This window comes from Felis catus, chromosome D4 (genome assembly GCF_018350175.1).
Source record: "Felis catus isolate Fca126 chromosome D4, F.catus_Fca126_mat1.0, whole genome shotgun sequence".
Lineage (NCBI taxonomy): Eukaryota > Metazoa > Chordata > Mammalia > Carnivora > Felidae > Felis > Felis catus.
Genome location: NC_058380.1, coordinates 11,905,649 through 11,925,898, shown reverse-complemented (window position 1 = coordinate 11,925,898; position 20,250 = coordinate 11,905,649). Strand labels below are relative to the sequence as shown.

The following is a 20,250-nucleotide window of genomic DNA, read 5'->3' as shown; positions in this document are numbered from 1 at the left end:
GATTCCTTGAACTTTTGTATCCTTATCATGGTACTTTGCAAAGATTATTGTGTTCTTGGGTAAAATATGATGCCACAGTACTTGCATGTGGAAGTGAGATTACACACCCCAGAAGCAAAATGAGAGGTCTGCAGGAAATGTGTACATTAAACTGCTTTTTGAGCTTTATGTTGGAGTTGAGATGAATACAATCTGTATTTATCACAAGAAAAACCTAAAGGGTCTTTTGTGAAATGCAGAAAATATGTTCATGCCTCCTAATAAAATGAAAAAGTCATAATATCTCTCATTGAATTCACACTGAATCAAACAACTTCATAGTGGCTAATTTCCTAAGACCCACATAAAAGTAACACAGACTTAAGTTGGTACCATCCAGTTCATGCCCTTGACCCCCTTTTAACAGGTGGTTAAAACAGGATGTTGCCTTCTCTTGGAATCAAGTACCTTTAGTTTACTATTGGCTTTTGCTCATTAGGTTTTGCACATTCTTTTAGCATTATTATGTGCTATATTATTTGAGTTAATTCCTGTTGCTCCCAATCTCTGGATGAGGCCTGTATCTACCTGAATAGGCTTAATACATCTCTCAAACTCCAAACAGTGCAATATTGGAAGAATGTGCATTCAGTCTCTGTCTTGGCTGGGAGTCCTGGAATTTTGAGAGCATCTGTTCCCAGCCCTGGCATGAGTATGGTCATTATTCTCTCCCCAGCCAAGGACATTGCTGGGAAGTGCCAAATGCAACAGCAAAAGGTGGCATGTAAGGCTGGACAGGTAGGGAGAAATTGGGAATGACTGCTAAAGGATATTGGGCTTCTTTTTGGAGTGACAAAAACATTCTAAAATTGGTTATGGTGATGGCTGTACAGTTCTGAATATACTAAAAACCACTGAATTCTACACTTTAAATGGGTGAATTGTAGGGTACATAAATTAAATTCCAATAAACTTATTCATGTGGCAGAGACCCCCTCTAAACGAGCAACTGTCCACCAAGGTGTCCAGCCAGAGAGTACAGCATCTTCCATCTGCTTCCTGTGGTTTCCAGGCTCTACCTTCCCTCTGGAAACCAAGAACTGCCTTGGCTACTGTAGTTTGGGTTCCTTCACCTGGTACAGGATTCACTTTTCCCCTCAAGCCTTTGCAAACACTGTATAATGACATGAACTTTTTTTTTAAACATGGAATATTGAAAGATAATAAAATAGGTATAAAGTAATATCACAATAATCAGTAGCCTTTGTTCAGTACTTCCAAAGTCCCAGGACTGAACTGTACAAATTTCATATTACTGAAACCTGAGGAAGCTGATAAAAGTGTTAGATTATCGTGTGGTATATTTTTTTTTTAAAAATCCCCATGATTTCACAGAAATGGTGGCCCTGTTTGGGTCTCGGTTCACAGTTCCATTTCACTGGTCTTCAAACCATGAACTGAGTGCTTCAGGAATTTCAAGAAAACATGCAATTCAAACTTCATGTTTGAAAAATCATTTTTGTGACACACAGAAATGCATTCTAGAATAAAAAATTTTAAATGGGAAAAAAGGGCAGCCTAACATTTTAACTTACACTGAAAATTAACTTGCTTTGGGGCAAATCTCAAAATAAATCTTTCCTTGTCATCCCCACTTAACTGAGGAATTCCGTGAGTTTGCAAGGGGAGTCATTTTAATAGTGTCATAATTAAATACTCATCTGTAGGAAATGGGACTTTCTTGTTACAATGCAACAGGGAAAAGAAGGATATTGACTGTGGGGAGTCTACCTGCAACATAACCCTGGATTTTTGAATTAGGGTGTTCAGAACAGTTCGATTATTCTTACACATTCAAAAAATGCCGTAAATTAAAAATCATTAAAACAACCTTTGATTCTGGCCATCGTGCACACAATCAGGCCACAACCTGGTCAGGCTGACAGAGACACGGGGAATAGAAAGCATTTAGTGAGACCATCCATGCGGCTTTCAAGACTCAAACTTGGAAGTCTGGAAGAATACTGTGAGAGGCCATTTGGTAGAAAACTGGGGCTTGTTGGTAAAAGTCATTCAGCACCCTGTTCCATCTGTCCTGAAGACTGCAGAATTCCATGTTAGAGAGGTTGGCAACTCGTGGCCACTTCAAAGTTCTAGATGAAACTGGAGGCTTAGTTATCTTCATTTCTGTTCCAGCCTCTGACTTTAGTTATCCTAAACCTTCAAACTCTTAATGAGCTTTAGGCAAGAAATAGTTTGGTATCCCAAAGGCAGATCTAAGTTACAAATATCAATGCCCTGCCCGTTTGCTAGGCCTTATGCTGACCTTCGGCACACAGAGTAATGTACAGTCCCTGCCTTCAAGAATCTCATCATCCATTAGTGGAGCCGAATAAGGAACTGTTAAACCTTTCTACACACATGAGGTCCTACGGATCCTCAGACACAGCCAGCTAGTGTGATTATGCCCATGCTCCAAAGAGCAAATGATACCCACTCACAGTCAGATAGAGAGGGCCCTAGAGTCACTGGCTACTTTCTTCTACCATGCCCCTCCCTTTGTCCAGCCTCCTGCAGCCTGGTTCTTCCTCCACAACCCATGAGTTCCCTCCCTGATGTCTCATATCCTCACATGAACTCCAAATTCAACTCTAAGGCAAGCCCCTAGCTATTCAATGGACTGAAGCAAAGGCGGGGGTGGGGATGAAGTGTGGGGGTAGGTTTAACAGCACTCATAATGATATAGCTCTTGGTTAAATGGACTAATTATCTGTTAAACAGAGGAATTACGCTGTATGACCCCTTTCAGCATTAAAAATACATCTGTGCTGTAACATATAGAATATTGGACACACAGAGACATCAGTTTCTTCTGGGCCCCGCCATTCAATGTGTGACCCTGTAGAAGTCACCTGGCTTTTCTTACGGTCCAATAAGCACACATGAAAAGCTATACCAATGTTAGCTACTGCTATAATAAAAATAGTGATAATAATTATTAATTACATTATTACTATTAGTAGCAGTAGTAAAAACAAGAGGAAAGATGAGTATGAATGTATCAAAAGCCTAAGCTCTTAAGACTCTACATTAAAAAAAAAAACCCAGTTTATGGAGCACCTGGGTAGCTCAGTCGGTTAAGTGTCCAACTTCAGCTCAGGTAGTGATCTCACGGTTCGTGAGTTCGAGCCCCACATCAGGCTCTCTGCTATCAGTGCAGCGCCCACTTTAGATCCTCTGTATCCGTCTCTTTCTGCCCCTTCCCCACTTACGTACTCTCTCTCTCTCTCTCTAAAATAAACATTAAAAAAAAAAATTTATGATAGACCACTCTCCTGTGCATTTGGCTAAATTACCTCTCAGTTACAGCATTTCACCATAGTGATAAATAGCACATATCTTTAACAAGAAAAGCCAGTGAAAATAAAACAAGAGTCTAATGTGGACGTACATCTATCTACCCCCCCTTCCCCAGTGTCAGATATGCTAAAAATGACAAGTAGATGGTGAGCAGCACTGAACTCAAAAGAGCTATCATCATTACGTGAAGGATGTTCTATCCACAACAGTCTCCTCACGTTGCTCCCACAAAACTGCATGACCAAAAACTTCATACAACCCTTTTAAACCCTGAATTATACTGCATTCACAGAACTAGTCATGTATGTAGGTATGGCGTATATTCAGTTACTAAAACATGCTTTGTTCTTAGATTATTTTTTAAGGAACAGTAGCAGTGGGTCTTCATTTCAGGAACTTAATATTCTGTGATATAAAATTTTAAACATATACAAAGTAGAGAGAACATGAACTTCCATGTCTACATTACCCACCTTCAACAACTATCAACTCTTGTTAATATCCCCACCCACTCTCCTCACCAAAGATCATTTAAGCAAATGCTAGGCATGATATTAGGTCATCCATAAATATATATTAGGGTCATCCATGAATACTTTAGTATACATTCCTACAAGATAAAAACTCTTTATTTTTAAACATAATCACAGTATCATTTATCCTAAAAATGGAAGTAATAGAATATCATCCAGTACCCAGAGTGTTCAAGTTTCTATTTTGGGGACCTTTTTAAATAATGAAACCAAGTTCCTACCACTCCATTAGTGCACACATGCATGGTAAGTAGAGAACGATACAAGCTATATAGAGATGGGGGTGTTTAGTGGTGCACTGGGCTCAATCACTAGCCTACAGTCCCACACAAAAATTTGAACCTCATCATAATGACCAATTTTTGCAATGTCACAGATCTTTATGATCATTTTTAGTCAAAATTAAATATACACACTCAATGAGTCTCATAAACTCATAGGATTAATTTCTTTTCAAGGAGTCATGAATAGGATTTCAGATTATTCTTCTTTTTTCATATTATTTTCTTGGTTCTTCCATTCTTCAATTCTGTATTTTCCACCATGGAACAAAGAGACAACATTTTAAATTTCACTTACCTGTAAAAAGATGTGCACAAGTTTTTTTAAGCTTGTTGGCTTGGTCATATAACTTCCGAGAACTTTTGTTGGACGTTGGATTCAACCTCTGTCTCATGGTTTTGACACCTTGTCTGGAGTCTGGGTTGAAAAAAATCACAATCGGGAACCACTGAGTGTAATTCAACAGGTCCACAGCTTTAGGAGTCACATCCAGGAGTGCATGCTTATCCTGTCAGAAATGGGGAAAAGTTACGTCAAAGTTATGTATGTAAAATCATACAGCAGCAAAGAGTTTATTTTAAGTAAAGGCTGCATCAGATAAAACTTGTCAATTTAAATCCAAAAGCAGAATGTTTTCCTCCACGTTATGTCCACTTTAATACTACTCGTCTATTGGAACTGCTGAGAAAATGAATTAACAGGTTATCTGGTATAATGTTGAGAACTGAAAAAAACAGTACGTCACTGCCGCTGAACATCACCTGGTTTCCACACAATGCAACAGCTTACATTTATATTTATTTTTTACAATTAACATTTAATGATTATTGAAAACAGATTCTGTCCTAAAAAAGACTCCAGCAAACCATGAGCTAATTCCTTCCGACAACATGGCCTCCAGATGAATTTCCTCACCTGTTCAATGATTTGCCTCACTGTATTTAACCGCACCACCCCACTGGATTTCTCGGATCCTGCATCTTTTGGTTCCGTTTCTGCAAAAGCAAAAACAAGGGGCTAACCAACTTTTTTAGAAATCAAAATCAGAGACTCCATCAGTCTGACATAAGGTGCCACCCTAAAGAGAGAGGAGAAGTACCCACACCACCTCTTAAATTGAAATCTAATCATGAGGAAGCAGATAGTCCCACAGGTGAGACAAGGGGCTTGGACTCTGCAAGATATCAATGTTAGAAAATAAAGTAGAAAGAGGAGGCTACTTCTGTCTTTGTAGACATAAACACAATATATACTAAACAGTACGGTTTTATCAATGTTAAATTTCTTGGCAGTGTCACTGTATAGAAGAATGCTCTTGTTCTGAGAAGACTCACGTGGCTAAAAAAATGTTACAACTTCTACAACTCAAACTTTTCAAATGGCTCAAAAGAAAATTTTAAGAGTGTGTATCTGTGTCTGTGGTAGGGGTGATATATAGCAAACTTTCTGACTGGTGACAGTGACTGCACATGAAGGGTATGTGGGTATTCTCCTTTTTTTCCATTTTTCCTTTATATTAGATATTTCTCAAACTGAAAATTTGGGGAGGAAAAGATCATCAACAGACTTACTAGCAGTTTGAAACAGGTCAGGTAACTCATTTGCCAACTTTTCCAGTGCTATATCTGCTATAGGACCAAATAAGACCACAGGTCTCTTGAAACCAGCTGAAATGAGACAAGAAAGGCCATGGAAACACATTTCCTCAGCTATTAAGATAAGAAGCCAAAGTATTTTATAGGCTAGTGATGAACATAATTAAAAAAAGAAATGGTGTGCCCTCCCTCCCTCACTTCAGCCCTGTTCTTTCCTGAAGAATATGCCTTTACTCCCCTCCCTAGTGTCAAAGATAAAGTTTACTGGGGCACCTGGGTGGCTCAGTCAGTTAAGCATCTGACTTCAGTTCAAGTCACGATCTCATGGTTCATGGGTTCGAGCCTCGCCTCAAGCTCTCTGCTGACAACTCGGAGCCTAGAGCCTGCTTCAGGTTCTGTGTCTCCCTCTCTCCCCCCTCCCCCACTCGTGCTCTCCCTCTCTCTCTCAAAAAATGAATAAACACTTAAAAAAAAACTTTACTATAGGCAATATATGAAAACTTTTGAATGGTAGTATCAGAAGAAATAACTGAAGGGGTGCCCAAGTGGCTCAGTGGGTTAAGCTTTTGACTCTTGGTTTCGGTTCAGGTCATGATCTCAGGGTCATGAGATCAAACCCTGCATCAGGCTCTTCACTAAGCCTGGAGCCTGCTTGGGATTCTCTCTCCCTCTCTCTCTCTGCCCCTCCACCCCCCCAAAAATTAAAAAAATTAAATAACATAAGATGTGGAAATACACCTCCATGTAAGAGTTGGCACAGCTCACTTTTTTGGAAATTTTATTTCATGTTTGAGTGTGATTCCAACGCTATAACCTGGCATTGGTCTAAGTGGTATGGTAAGTTTGAACCTGACTGTTACAGTATGAAAATGAAGAAAAACAGGCTCAGAGCCCAGTCAGATCATTTCCTTAGGCCCCACTTAGCTTCCTCACCTTCTCGCAGCAAAACCCTCTCATAGGCTGGGAACTTGGTGCTAACTGACACAACGGCTGTTAGATCTTCCCGACTCTTCCTTAAGTTTTTCTTCACGCCAGATCTCTGACCACGCATTCTCCAGAAATCTGCTCTGTCCCCAGCATTGTCTCTCTGGGCATTCTGAACACTGGCCATCTGTTCAGCTCTGAGAGAAAAACACCACAGGAAGTAAATCTCAAAAGCCAGAAAATGCACAAATGAAGTTAAAATAAACCAAGTCTAGTCAATACTGCTTATGAACTTGGAATAGAGAAGATGCAACTTGACACCGAAGAGGTTTCACAGAATGGGAAACGTGGGGACATTCTCCACACAGTGGAAGCAGAGAACGGTTGGGTGCACAGAAAACCTACCAGAAAATAGCTCAGAACACAATAAACTTGGCTCATTCTGGTAGGATGGAATACAATAAACATAACTAAAATCCATGCCAAAGTATAATCATCTTTACTATTTTCCCCAGTCAGCCGACCAACAAGTGTTAACTGGGATAGATCAGCCCCATCCAAGGATGCGGGCCCGACATCGGACAAGGGCAACCTGTCTCTGAGAGGCGTGTTGGTTTGCTACAGCCGCTTGGTAATCTGCTTGTAGGCTACGCAAGGTGGCAGGCACTCCCCTGGAAACCGTTGAAACACCAGCCAGGTGCAACAGCCAACCACATGATGCTAACTAAGTACAGCAGACCATTTAGTGGGTATCTCACGGTCCCGGGCCACACCTCATAAATTAGAATAGGTGGAATAGGTGACGGGAGAAGACACGACGACAAATGATGAAGTTATAGGGGCTTCCTTTTTGAGCAGGGAAGGGACTGTATTGATTTGTGGAACACTTAGGAGAGGTGTATGAGAGTGTATGATCTCTGATACCTGCTTTTGTTGGGGATTAAGCCTTTCTCCAACTCATTTCCGATCCTCACGGCCAGCCAGTGGCCCAGCTTGCCATCGTACAGCGTATCTACCACTCGGAAGACCTCCCCCCTGGTGAAAGCCAGGCTCTGTGGAGTTTCCTTCTCACATTCAAAGTGGCTTCTTATAAAAAACGAATCCCCTCTGCCACAAGCTAGGATGTCTCTATACACTGAAAAACAAAAGCATTGTTGTATGTTGCATTCTGCTTCACAGTTACCAGCTTCTCCTATCCCTGATCACCCTTTTTACTTCTCTTCATTTAGTAAACTCAGTGAACAGACCCAATGGGAATCAGGGCTCAAACAAGGACAGAAAGCTAACTCCATGAGTCACCATAATGGTTAATTTTGTGTCAACCTGACTGGGCCACAGGGTGCCCAGATGTTTGGTTAAACATTATTCTGTGTGTAACTGAGGGTGTTTTGGAATGAACATTAACATTTAAATTAGTAGACTGAGTAAAGCAGATTGTGCTTCCTCATGTGGTGGGCCTCAGCCAATCAGTTGACGGCTTGAATAAAACAGAAAGGGGAACTCTTCACTGAGTAAGAAAAAACAAACTCTTCCTGCTTTAGAACTAGGACATCAGCTTTTGGGACATCAGCTTTTTTCCTGCTTTCAGACTCAGATGGAAGCATCAGGTCTTCCTGGGTTGTGAGCTTGCTAACCTTCAGACTGTAACTACACCATTAGCTCTTCCAGTTCTCAGGCCTCTGTACTTGGAATGGAACCAAATCATTGGCTCTCGTGGATCTCCAACTTGCCAGCTCACCCTGCAGATTTTGGGACTTGGCCAACCTCTGTAATCATGTGAGCCCATTCCTTATAATAAACATCTATACACACACACACACACACACACACACACACACACACACACACACACATATATATATCCTATTGATTCTATTGCTTTAGAGAGCCCTAATATACTTGCCAGTCAACCCGTGAAGCAGACAGGGAAGATGCTATCAACCCCCATTTTACAGATGAGAACAATGAAGTCTGAAAGGGTATAGCAAGTTGTCAGACTTGCATTGTCAAGATAAGGGTATAGCAACTTGTCAGATAAGCATTAATGTGGGAGTTGATCCACAGATGGGGCCCTTTGTACCTTGCATATGGAAACTCCATAAACTCCAGGCAGTACTTAAGGACAGATCACTATTCAGAAAAGCAATTTTATTCCAAATTGACACAACTGGTAAAATGATTTCAGTTGGTGCACAGAAGACATTTCTGTAGGACATTAAATGGTACCCAAATTTTCTCCACATACCTATGACTCAGAAATTGAGTGTGAAGATATACTTCAGTTTTTTAATACCCAGACTTACCTATTCTGGTCCCAAGATACCTCTCTCATCCTTCCTCCCTTCACCCACTCCCCGCATTAAACTAATAACCAAACATGCTCACCATCAGCTCGGCTCTGAGCTAATATGGTCACCATTTCACCTTTAGGGATTTCTAGCAGGTAGAGAACGGCATCTTCCCGAACCAGCCCTCTGAAATCCTGTGTGTTCACCTGATAAGGCAAACAGAAAAACAAACCGAAAAAAAAAAAAAAAAAAAAAACACAAAAAACAAAACCAAACCAAAACAAAACAAAAAACAAGAAGAAGAAGAGGTTTTTTTAAAGATGTCACCTAAGTTTTTGTCTCTTTGTTTTCATCAGGGCCTGCCAAAGCAAATCCCAGATATAAAAAAGTCCTTAGTGTCCCAACTGAAACCCTCCCAATACCTCCTATGGGCCTAGGCTGTGTGAGTCACCATACCCTCCTGCCTCCCCACACTGCCAACCGTCCCTTAGAAATAGGCCATTCCATCAATGATTTGTCACTGGATCAGATTAAACCTTCTTATTATGTTTGTGTGTCTGTCTCTTCTTTGAGTCTCCCATAGAGGTGGTCAGGGAGGTAATATACAATTATGAAACATAACTGTAATGCTATAGGGAGTGGTAGAGTTTTATGGCAAAACAAGCATGCTGGCCCAACTTAAGGCATTAACACTTTAAGCTGATTCAAATAAAAGCCTGAAAATATGTAATTCCACCTTTTTCCTGTAAGTTCTGTCACCTAAAAGGTTTTTAATATGTGTTTATGAAACTGAAGAGCATTAGCCTTAAATGGCAGACCATTAGCCTAATAGATAGACTTATATATTTAAGCTTCTGGCAAGGAGCCACAACATTTATCCCCCATCGACCAAAGAGGGGACACAGTAATTAGCTTTTGAAAGGTAAGTTACAAAGCAAGTAAAACTGAAATGTGGCACAAAGAAAAAGACATTTTGGAATCTTTGTTCAGTACCTTTAAAATCATTTTAAAACAAGCAATCCTAAAATTCATATGGAACCACAAAAGGCCCCGAATAGCCAAAGGAATTTTGAAGAAGAAGACCAAAGCAGGAGGCATCACAATCCCAGACTTTAGCCTCTACTACAAAGCTGTAATCATCAAGACAGCATGGTATTGGCACGGAAACAGACACATAGACCAATGGAATAGAATAGAAACTCCAGAACTAGACCCACAAACGTATGGCCAACTCATCTTTGACAAAGCAGGAAAGAACATCCAATGGAAAAAAGACAGCCTCTTTAACAAATGGTGCTGGGAGAGGTGGACAGCAACATGCAGAAGGTTGAAACTAGACCACTTTCTCACACCATTCACAAAAATAAACTCAAAATGGATAAAGGACCTAAATGTGAGACAGGAAACCATCAAAACCTTAGAGGAGAAAGCAGGAAAAGACCTCTCTGACCTCAGCCGTAGCAATCTCTTACTCGACACATCCCCAAAGGCAAGGGAATTAAAAGCAAAAGTGAATTACTGGGACCTTATGAAGATAAAAAGCTTCTGCACAGCAAAGGAAACAACCAACAAAACTAAAAGGCAACCAACGGAATGGGAAAAGATATTCGCAAATGACATATCGGACAAAGGGCTAGTATCCAAAATCTATAAAGAGCTCACCAAACTCCACACCCGAAAAACAAATAACCCAGTGAAGAAATGGGCAGAAAACATGAATAGACACTTCTCTAAAGAAGACATCCGGATGGCCAACAGGCACATGAAAAGATGTTCAGCGTCGCTCCTTATCAGGGAAATACAAATCAAAACCACACTCAGGTATCACCTCACGCCAGTCAGAGTGGCCAAAATGAACAAATCAGGAGACTATAGATGCTGGTGAGGATGTGGAGAAACGGGAACCCTCTTGCACTGTTGGTGGGAATGCAAATTGGTGCAGCCACTCTGGAAAGCAGTGTGGACATTCCTCAGAAAATTAAAAATAGACCTACCCTATGACCCAGCAATAGCACTGCTAGGAATTTATCCAAGGGAGACAGGAGTACTGATGCGTAGGGCCACTTGTACCCCAATGTTCATAGCAGCACTCTCAACAATAGCCAAATTATGGAAAGAGCCTAAATGTCCATCAACTGATGAATGGATAAAGAAATTGTGGTTTATATACACAATGGAATTCTACGTGGCAATGAGAAAAAATGAAATATGGCCTTTTGTAGCAACGTGGATGGAACTGGAGAGTGTGGTGCTAAGTGAAATAAGCCATACAGAGAAAGACAGATACCATATGGTTTCACTCTTATGTAGATCCTGAGAAACTTAACAGGAACCCATGGGGGAGGGGAAGGGAAAAAAAAAAAAGAGAGAGGTTAGAGTGGGAGAGAGCCAAAGCATAAGAGACTGTTAAAAACTGAGAACAAACTGAGGGTTGATGGGGGGTGGGAGGGAGGAGAGGGTGGGTGATGGGTATTGAGGAGGGCACCTTTTGGGATGAGCACTGGGTGTTGTATGGAAACCAATTTGTCAATAAGTTTCATATAAAAAAAATTAAAAAAAAATAAATAAAAAATAAAATCATTTTAAAACAGAATAGTCAAAAATAAGCAAATATAAAAATTATTTTAGGGGCGCCTGGGTGGCTCAGTCAGTTAAGCATGGGACTTTGGCTCAGGTCTTAATCTCACAGCTCTTAAATTCAAGCCCCGCATTAGGGTCTCTCTACTGTCAGCACAGAGACCACTTCAGATCCTCAGTCTCCCTCTCTCTCTGCCCCTCTTCCACTATGACTCTAAGTAAAACATTAAACAAAAAAATTTTTAAGTACCTAATATTTTAACAATATAGAAGTAAAAAGAAGATACAGAATTCCTACGAAATATTTTTTTCAGTCATTGAGGACTATGGAAGTCTTTATTACTTTATCACTGAAAAAAAGCATTGAGCCTAAATTAAGAAGGGAATTTATGATTAAGTGAAAACAGGCATTAGGTTGACACTTGGTGCTTTTGAAATAAAGTAACTTGCTAAAGCAATCCCATTAACTTTTCCTTTGAAACAGTATTTATCAGTTAGGGTATCTGTCATTCCATCTCTCTATCCCCTAATTAGGGATCATCAGATTTTAGAATCTAATCCTTTCTTGTGCCATTTTCATATCTACACCTGTGTCTGTATATGGCGACATGTTTTTGTATGCACTCTATATGCCTTTATTTTTATTTAAAAAATTTTTTTTAATGTTTATTTTTTGAGAGAGAGAGAGCATGCACGCAAGTGGAGGAGGGGCAGAGAGAGAGGGAGACAGAATCTGAAGCAGGCTCCAGGCTCTGATCTGTCAGCACAGAGCCTGACACGGGGCTCAAATTCACAGACTGCAAGATCATGACCGGAGCCGAAGTCAGATGCTTAACCGACTGAGCCACCCAGGCACCCCATCTTTATTTTATTTAAATAAGATAAGGCCATAGGGCTTGAGGGAAGACCTTGAGGGTCCATCTGTCCATCCTATGGCCATGTGAGACTGACCTTCCATCGAGCTACAAACTACACTGGTCAAAATTAAATCACACATGGTAGCTACATTTAAAAACTTAGAGGAGTTTCTTTCTCTCTTCCATCCCATAAAAGTTTCTGAAAGAGAAATAAGAACCATACCAGATAAATAATAAGCAAAGAGTTATGCCAAACATGAAAACATATACTTCTGTTAATGGATAAGGCAGATATCCTGCCACAGTACGCTGGTGTGTTCATTCCACATGTCAGGCTGCCATCTTTACAAAGGGAAGAGCTCCACTTAAAAAACCCTCAACAGAAGAAAAGTGTTTAGTATATGTACAGAGTTCCCCACATATTCAATTTGGCCGTGAATGCTGGAACAAATTACAGTTAAAAAGGCCAGGACAGCACTTTGATACTGGAAGGTTAGGTTGTACAGTCCTCTCCAAGAAATATCCCCTTTCATTAATCTATTTAGTAGTCTACGGGGACTAGCCGTGTCTGCTGTAAGCCTGAAAAGGATTCTGTATCAGCTACAGCTTTTGATTATATAGCAGCTTCTCTGCCCCAGTAGGTGAGCTCAAGTCTTTTTTACCCTTTTGTAAAGCTGAGAGCTCCTTAACAGAAAATGTATTCACTCCCAAGAACGAGGACCATCTATTGTCTGACCTTCAGATGGGATTACTGCCCAAAAAAAAGGCTGGTTCCCATAGTTTTCTTCTTGTCTTTTACTAGGGTGATAACAAAAAATAAGACACTTTCTTAAGTATAAATATTGCATACCATGACTTTTACACATGGAAATGACTCTCCTATCTTTAACAACTTAGAGAGGCTTATTAGGCCTTGGGGTGAATCCACTATGTTTTCATGGGAATTCAGAAAATCTTTTTTACCCAAGGATACAAAAATATTTTACTCTTGAACCTTCATGAGCAAAGGCTTCCATTCCTGACTTCCTATAGCCCCACATGAGTTAGGAAATAATACTTTCTCTCCTTTGGTATCAGCCCAAAAGTAAATTGGTATGAGCTGGCACTCTGATGGGATTCTTATCGATAACACTTGGTAAGTGGTATTTCCTAGGATCACGTGGTACCACCAGGTTCACTTAGGTACACTTGGTCTTCTAGGATCCTGACCAGAGCCAAGGAAGGTTTAGAATATCACTGGAAAGCTTCAGCAAAGCTCATGATCAAGCTTTGCCCTTCATCTGCTCCAGAAATGAAATCTGAACTACCGCAGTGAGGCCAAGAGCCAAGGAAGAGGACCACCTGTTTTGGGGCTCTGTTGCCTGCTTCCTTGGGAATTCTGCAACTTTTTTTCTCCTCTCTCCTTTGAACCTAGATACTTTTACCAGACCCCCTAATAAACTCATAAGAAATGCAAGTTTACAGAAGCAGAAATTCCAGTGAAGACAGTTCCCTGTATTTTCAGAGTCACGAGGTATTTGACATTCTTTATTCAGAAGCCAATGGAAAATACATTATATGTATCTCATGAAATGTCAAAGCTGAGTTTATTTTCTAAAAGTAGTAGATTATATAAACATATATATAGTAACTTTAAAAGGACCAATATTTGGGGCGCCTGGGTGGCGCAGTCGGTTAAGCGTCCAACTTCAGCCAGGTCACGATCTCGCGGTCCGTGAGTTCGAGCCCCGCGTCGGGCTCTGGGCTGATGGCTCAGAGCCTGGAGCCTGTTTCCGATTCTGTGTCTCCCTCTCTCTCTGCCCCTCCCCTGTTCATGCTCTGTCTCTCTGTCCCAAAAATAAATAAAAAACGTTGAAAAAAAAAAATTAAAAGGACCAATATTTGATTAACCAGAAATTCCCATTCCTGGTCAATTTTAGATGTAAACAACATCCTGAGTGGCAGCAACTTGTTATTTCCCAGTGGGGAGAAGAACAGACATTGACCTTCCTGCTCTGTGCCAGGAACTCTGCTAAATGCCTTGTGAGTGTTATCCATTCCAATCTTCCAGGGCCCCTGCAAGGCAGGTATTCTCATCCCCATTGAACAGATACTGAAACCTGAGTGTCAGGGTTAAACCAAGGTCACGGAACTAATGAGAGGCTGGGAGTGGATTCAAGGCTGATGATCTAAGCCAACACCCACCCTTGTTCAAGTTCAGCACACTGCCTTAAGAGTGACAACCAGGCAGGGAATCAATAAAAAAAAAAACAAACATTAGCAAGATCTTTTGAGAGGTCTTCCTCCTAGGCCTTAAGCTAGAATCTCAATCTTTTTGTTAAGCTTACTAATAAAAATCTTAGCAAGGGTCTTAAACACTGTAAATTCCCATAGGCATGGGCATGAGTTTTGGGTTCCAGGACTGAGAAGACAGGGCCCATTCAGGGAAACAGAACTTATGTTTAGCACGAACAAACCTGCTACTGGTCCATTTTCACGAGCTAGACACTTCCCTTATAATCAGCTCTTCCCCAGTAACGTCTAGAAACGGGGCTGGTCTTTTCCTACCTTCAGAATCTGGTCCCCTTCTTGAAGGCCTTCTTGCTCTGCGGAGGTCCCCTCTTGAATGCCAGCCACAAATATCCCAACGTCATTGCCACCAGCCAACCGGAGGCCCACGCTGTCTCCCTTCTGAAATCTCACCATTTTGGTATTGGGACTGCAATCGGTTCAGTTTTAGAAAAGAAAGATGGGAGATTTTTCTTTGTGAGGGAGAACATTAGTGAAAGATTTAATTTCTTCTATTTATGGAGAGATTTACATATTAAAAATCTCTCGTTTTTATCACTTTATCTTTTTTGGGACTGTGAGATGAACATCAGCAGGCCCACTTAACTGGTTAATAAGTAGAAATACAGGTGTTTACATAAACTCATTCAAGATTAGAAAGCAAACAAAAGGCAGGGCTAGGCCATCTGACTCCCACTTTAGGAGTCTTCCAAAGGAAAGTTTGCTGCCACCACAGGATTCTTGCCAAATGGAGACACAACCTGGGTCCAGCAAGGTCGGATCTTACTCCAGGAGCTGCCCCTCTCTACCACCACTGAACCACACGGGTTCTCATTATCCAGAGCAGAGCACTGTGTCATTTCTATCCTCCCTCCACACGCTAGGATCGTCAGGATACTACAACCCTAAAAAGGTCCTGTAGTTAAGCAACATTTCACCTATTTGAGAGTTACCAATTTGGCAAACTCAAATACTCAGAATCACATTCTGGAAAAGCAGCCAGATAAGTAGACAAGCAAAGTTAACATTACAAAGTTCGCCAAATTCCACATTTTTCTTTTCCTACAAGTTATTTCTCTTTCTCATAAACACTAACAATAGAGGTTGGTTATCGGTGGCCCATTATATGCAAAACTGCCATCTGCAGTTAAAAAACACCATTCTTCTGTACTTCAGTTAAGGACACTGAGGTGTGTGGAAGGAGAAAGGAAAAGAGAGAGGAGGCTGAAAGATATACCCATATATTGCTTCATCTTCAGGACTAGGATGGAGAAAGGTTCTTGGGGCTGCTTTTGGTTGAGGAGCTGTGGATTAAAAACCATCTATCATTAACAAGAGAACGAGAGTGAGTTTGTCTTTATAAAGATCACAAAATCCACAAAAATCCAAATCGGTACCTTATGCTACATATAAATCATCACATCAGACAACAAAAATAAGTCTTTAAGGTGAAATTTAATTTGGAGGCATTAGCAGGTACGAATAGTTTCTCAAAATAAGTGAGGTAAGAAATTTCCAAAATCCCAGGTGCACAATCACATGCGAAAGAACATTTTATATACCTTAAAAACCACATAAATCTGCCCTTACCATCAATAAATATTTATTATGTAAAATCACGATGATAATTTTAGGGCAATGGGGAAGGGCTGGAGGATGGGTTGAGATCAGAAGTGGGAAACAAAAGGACTTCAGTTAATCAAATAAGACAAAATTTAACTGTGACGGGATTGGAAATATATATATTCGGGGGGCACGTGGGTGGCTCGGTCAGTTGAGTGTCCAGCTCTTGATTTCACCTCAGATCAAGACCTCACAATTTCATGAGTTCGAGCCCTGAGTCATGAGCCCTGAGAGCTTGGGATCCTCTCTTTCCCTCTCTGCCCCTCCCCTGCTCATGCTCTGTCTCTCTCAAAATAAAAATAAAGGAAATAAAGCAAATATATATATATATATATATGAGACTAAATGTATATATATGTATATGTGTACACACACACACACACACACACACACACACACACACACACACACATATATATATACACACATTTAGTCTCTGCCCCCAGTTCCTAATACAGAGCTCCTAAAATCCCTGTAATTTCCGGAGTGATAACGGGTGCCAGGACAATCTTCTCTCTTTCCTCTTTGCCTTCAGTTCCTGACATAAGTCCTACATCCCTTAGAATTTCCTCTATCTCTGTCTCTAAAGAGATAACTCCTCAATAGCCTCAAGATGGGGCTGGTTACCAGACAGAGCAACCCATGATTAGAAGCTTAGAACTTTCAGCCTACCTCCCCACCATCTGGGAGGGGACAGGGGTTAGAGACTGAGTTAATTACTGATCACGCACATGACAGAGCCTCCGTAAAATCCATAAACTATGGAGTTTGGAGTGCTTTAGGGTCAGTGAACACACTGAGATACTAGGAAGGGTGGTACGCCTGGAGAGCACCTGGCAGCTCTGTGCCCCTCACCCTATACCTTGCTTCCATTTGGCTGTTCCTCTGTCGTATAAAAACCGGTAATAGGAAGTAAAGTGCTTCCCTGAGTTCTGTAAGCCAGTCTAGCAAATGATCAAACCAGAGTGAGGAGGAGGTTATGGGAACCCTTGGTTCAGAGCTGATTTGGTCAGAAGTATAGGGGCACCTGGGGATTGCAGTGGTGTCTGCAGTGAAAGTATCTTATGGGACTGAATGCTTAACCTGTGGGGTCGGCACGTAACTCTGGGTAGCCAGTGCCAGGACTGAAGTGAATTGTAGGATGATCAGTTGGTGTCTGGAGAATTCGAGAATTGGTAGTTGAGTAGGGGAAGAAACCCACACGTTTGGTGTCAGAAATGTTAATGTTTATTTATTTTTGAGAGAGAGAGAGAGAGAGAGAGAGAGAGAGAGAGAATGGGGGAGGGGCAGAGAGAGAGAGAGGGGGAAATAGAATCTGAAGCAGGTTCCAGGCTCAAGCTGACAGCAACAGGCTCAATATGGGGCTCAAACTCATGAACTGCGAGATCATGACCTGAGCCCACGTTGGACACCCAACCAGCTGACCCACCCAGGCGCCCCTGGTGTCAGAAATGTTAAGAGCAGAGCAGTTCAGGTTGGGACCAGAGATGGGAAACACAAAGACCATAAATATAGTGAAATATTTAAAAAATGTGACCAATCTGTTGGCATATGGTAAGGGCTATTATTCTTGTAAGTTTTTTTAATATTAAAAGAGACTGGAGTGCCTCTTCCACATATCTGAATGATTTCTTAATAACTTCTCTCTCCTTCTGGCCACCCTCTGGAATGACCAAGCACATACTTCCGAACACAGCTGTTTACAAGGAGCCTCACCTGGCGGTTCCTCTTGGTATTTGGGTTCCTTGCTGTTCTCTGTGCCAAGTGCAGCTGCAGCGTCCCCCATAGACTTAAAAGGAGTGGGTGTGGCGCCCATCCTGGACCATCTGTTCTGCATGTCCTCTCTTGAACTTAAGCACACATCATGTTAATGTCTCATAATGCAACAGATCTGTAAAATGTATGTGTGTACGTTCACGGTGTCGCGCATGAGGGAAAGTATACATCATCTTACTTTGGCCTTTCCTTCAGCTTTTCATTTGAGGAATGATAATCATAATCGGAATACTGCTGCCGTCTCTCCTCTGGAGAAAATGATCGGTTTGACTCTATTTCTGAGATATCTGGTTTCAAAAATAAGAAAAGACTTCTTATTAAGATATTGAAGACTGTACCAGAAGTGATATTATTCTCTGGGTAAGCCAATATGAGAAATGGAAAAGAGGCAGGAGTAAATGTGCTGTTAGTCTAGCAGTCTTCCCTTGAAGCAAATCTGAGCCTTTGAAGGGAAAGACATTAATTAATAAAGAGGAAGCCAAATTCAGAATTTTATGTTCCTCTTTCATTACACCTTCCGTCAAAGCTGCTACTGAGGAGTCAGAATTCAATTACTGGATCATACATGTATCCACTCATTTTTAACCACACAGAGCAGTGCTTCTCAAACTTAAATGTGCATATGAATCACCTGGGATCTTGTTAGACTAGCTATTCTAGCACACAATCAGGCCTGTGATTCTGTGATTCCAGCAAGCTCCCAGAGGCTCATGCAGCCAATGGGCTAAGGATCACACTTGAAATAGCAAGTAAATAACCTATAAGCTTAGCATACTGGGATTATTTCTCCTGCTCTGTTTTCCTGCACTGCACTCATAGCAGTAACCAAATGATTAGACTTTTGATATGATGGAAGTTAACCTAAGTTGTACGGTTTCATAAAGTAATTCTTTTAAAAATCAGCATGGCTGGGGCACCTGGGTGGCTCAGTTGGTTAACCATCCAACTTCAGCCCAGGTCATGATCTCACAGTTTGTGAGTTTGAGCCGCGCATCAGGCTCTGTGCTGACAGCTGGGAGCCTGGAGCCTGCTTCGGCTTCTGTGTTCCTTTCTTTCTCTGCCTCTCTCCCACTCACACAGTCTCTCTCCCTCTCTCTCTCTCTCTCTCTCTCAAAAATGAATAAACTTAAAAAAAAAATCAACATGTCTGTCTTCAAACTTGAGTACTTAATATTTTCCAAGTTCTTCTGCACAAAGGCAGTACTAGATGGTTAGTCAGTATCATACCTACTTATTTTTATTGGTAAGTTTTTGCATCGTTAAAATGTGACCCCATGTGTAATTCAGATTTAAGAAGTGAGTATTGCTTCCTAAGACAGAAGAGATGACACAGATTGCTAATTGATGAATACCACAATATTCAGCCATTCTGACTGTTCAGCTATCTTCCATATAACCTTCCCTTTATTTGAAATATTAATACCGCTTTTTAAACATATGCAAGAAAGTACAAGACTAAACAATTTACAAATGGATGTGGTTAGGTCTTTGAGCCACTCACACATATATTTTTTACGAACAAGTTTTTTTTCAGTGGCCTAAAACAGATTCCACTGGGGAGTTCACAAGTCCACCTGAATTTCATATTGGAAAACTAGTATCAGCAGATACTTTAGTAAGAAAATAACCACTACTTATCCGAATTAAATTTTAAAACAGAAGCTTTTGTTGTAAATTTAACTTCCAGCTGGATGGCTATGCTACAGTGAGAATGGAAAAGCAACAGCCTTCCTTGTTTCCAGCCAAGCTCACAGGCTTCCCCCTCTTTACCTTCTATTTCTGAGTCGCTGTCATTTAACGACGGGATGTTGATGAGTGTTTGCCTGCTGTCTCTCAACACCACTAGCTGGAGTTTTCCTCTTGACTTTTCTATCAGTTTTCGAGCATCCGTTAAAGACATGTTCTCAGTTACAGTTCCATTTATCTGTGTTTATGAATAATGGTCATGTTACATGTGATGCAGCTGTTCACAGCAAAATAGAAAGTTTGTATTTTGCCCTTCTAAAAGTGTAAAGTCTTTGCTCAGCTATTCAAACAACATGAGTTTTAGGATGACTGAATAAAAATGGATTATCCTTTAAATTAAATATAACCCTGCATGCCTGGATCTCAAAGACAGGCATGAGAGAGCTGTGGTATACTTAAGTTACTCTGCTAATTTATTTAACTTCCAAGCTCAAGACGATGG

The 20,250-nt window shown here is 40.9% G+C and overlaps 1 protein-coding gene across 6 annotated transcripts in view; it reads right to left on the bottom strand.

The window, feature by feature from the left end:
• The window catches only part of TJP2 (tight junction protein 2), a 129,970-nt gene that overhangs the window by 10,437 nt on the left and 99,283 nt on the right, over positions 1–20,250 (bottom strand). For all 6 annotated transcript variants that reach the window (XM_023243331.2, XM_019815742.3, XM_006939079.5 and 3 more), the window contains 11 exons: positions 19,833–19,986; positions 18,241–18,349; positions 18,003–18,136; positions 15,901–15,967; positions 14,943–15,093; positions 9,059–9,167; positions 7,598–7,808; positions 6,683–6,870; positions 5,726–5,821; positions 5,070–5,149; positions 4,452–4,662 (listed from right to left, as the gene is read on the bottom strand). In XM_023243331.2, coding sequence (XP_023099099.1) covers positions 4,452–4,662; positions 5,070–5,149; positions 5,726–5,821; positions 6,683–6,870; positions 7,598–7,808; positions 9,059–9,167; positions 14,943–15,093; positions 15,901–15,967; positions 18,003–18,136; positions 18,241–18,349; positions 19,833–19,986 — 1,510 coding nt within the window. The remainder of the gene's footprint in view (positions 1–4,451; positions 4,663–5,069; positions 5,150–5,725; positions 5,822–6,682; positions 6,871–7,597; positions 7,809–9,058; positions 9,168–14,942; positions 15,094–15,900; positions 15,968–18,002; positions 18,137–18,240; positions 18,350–19,832; positions 19,987–20,250) is intronic.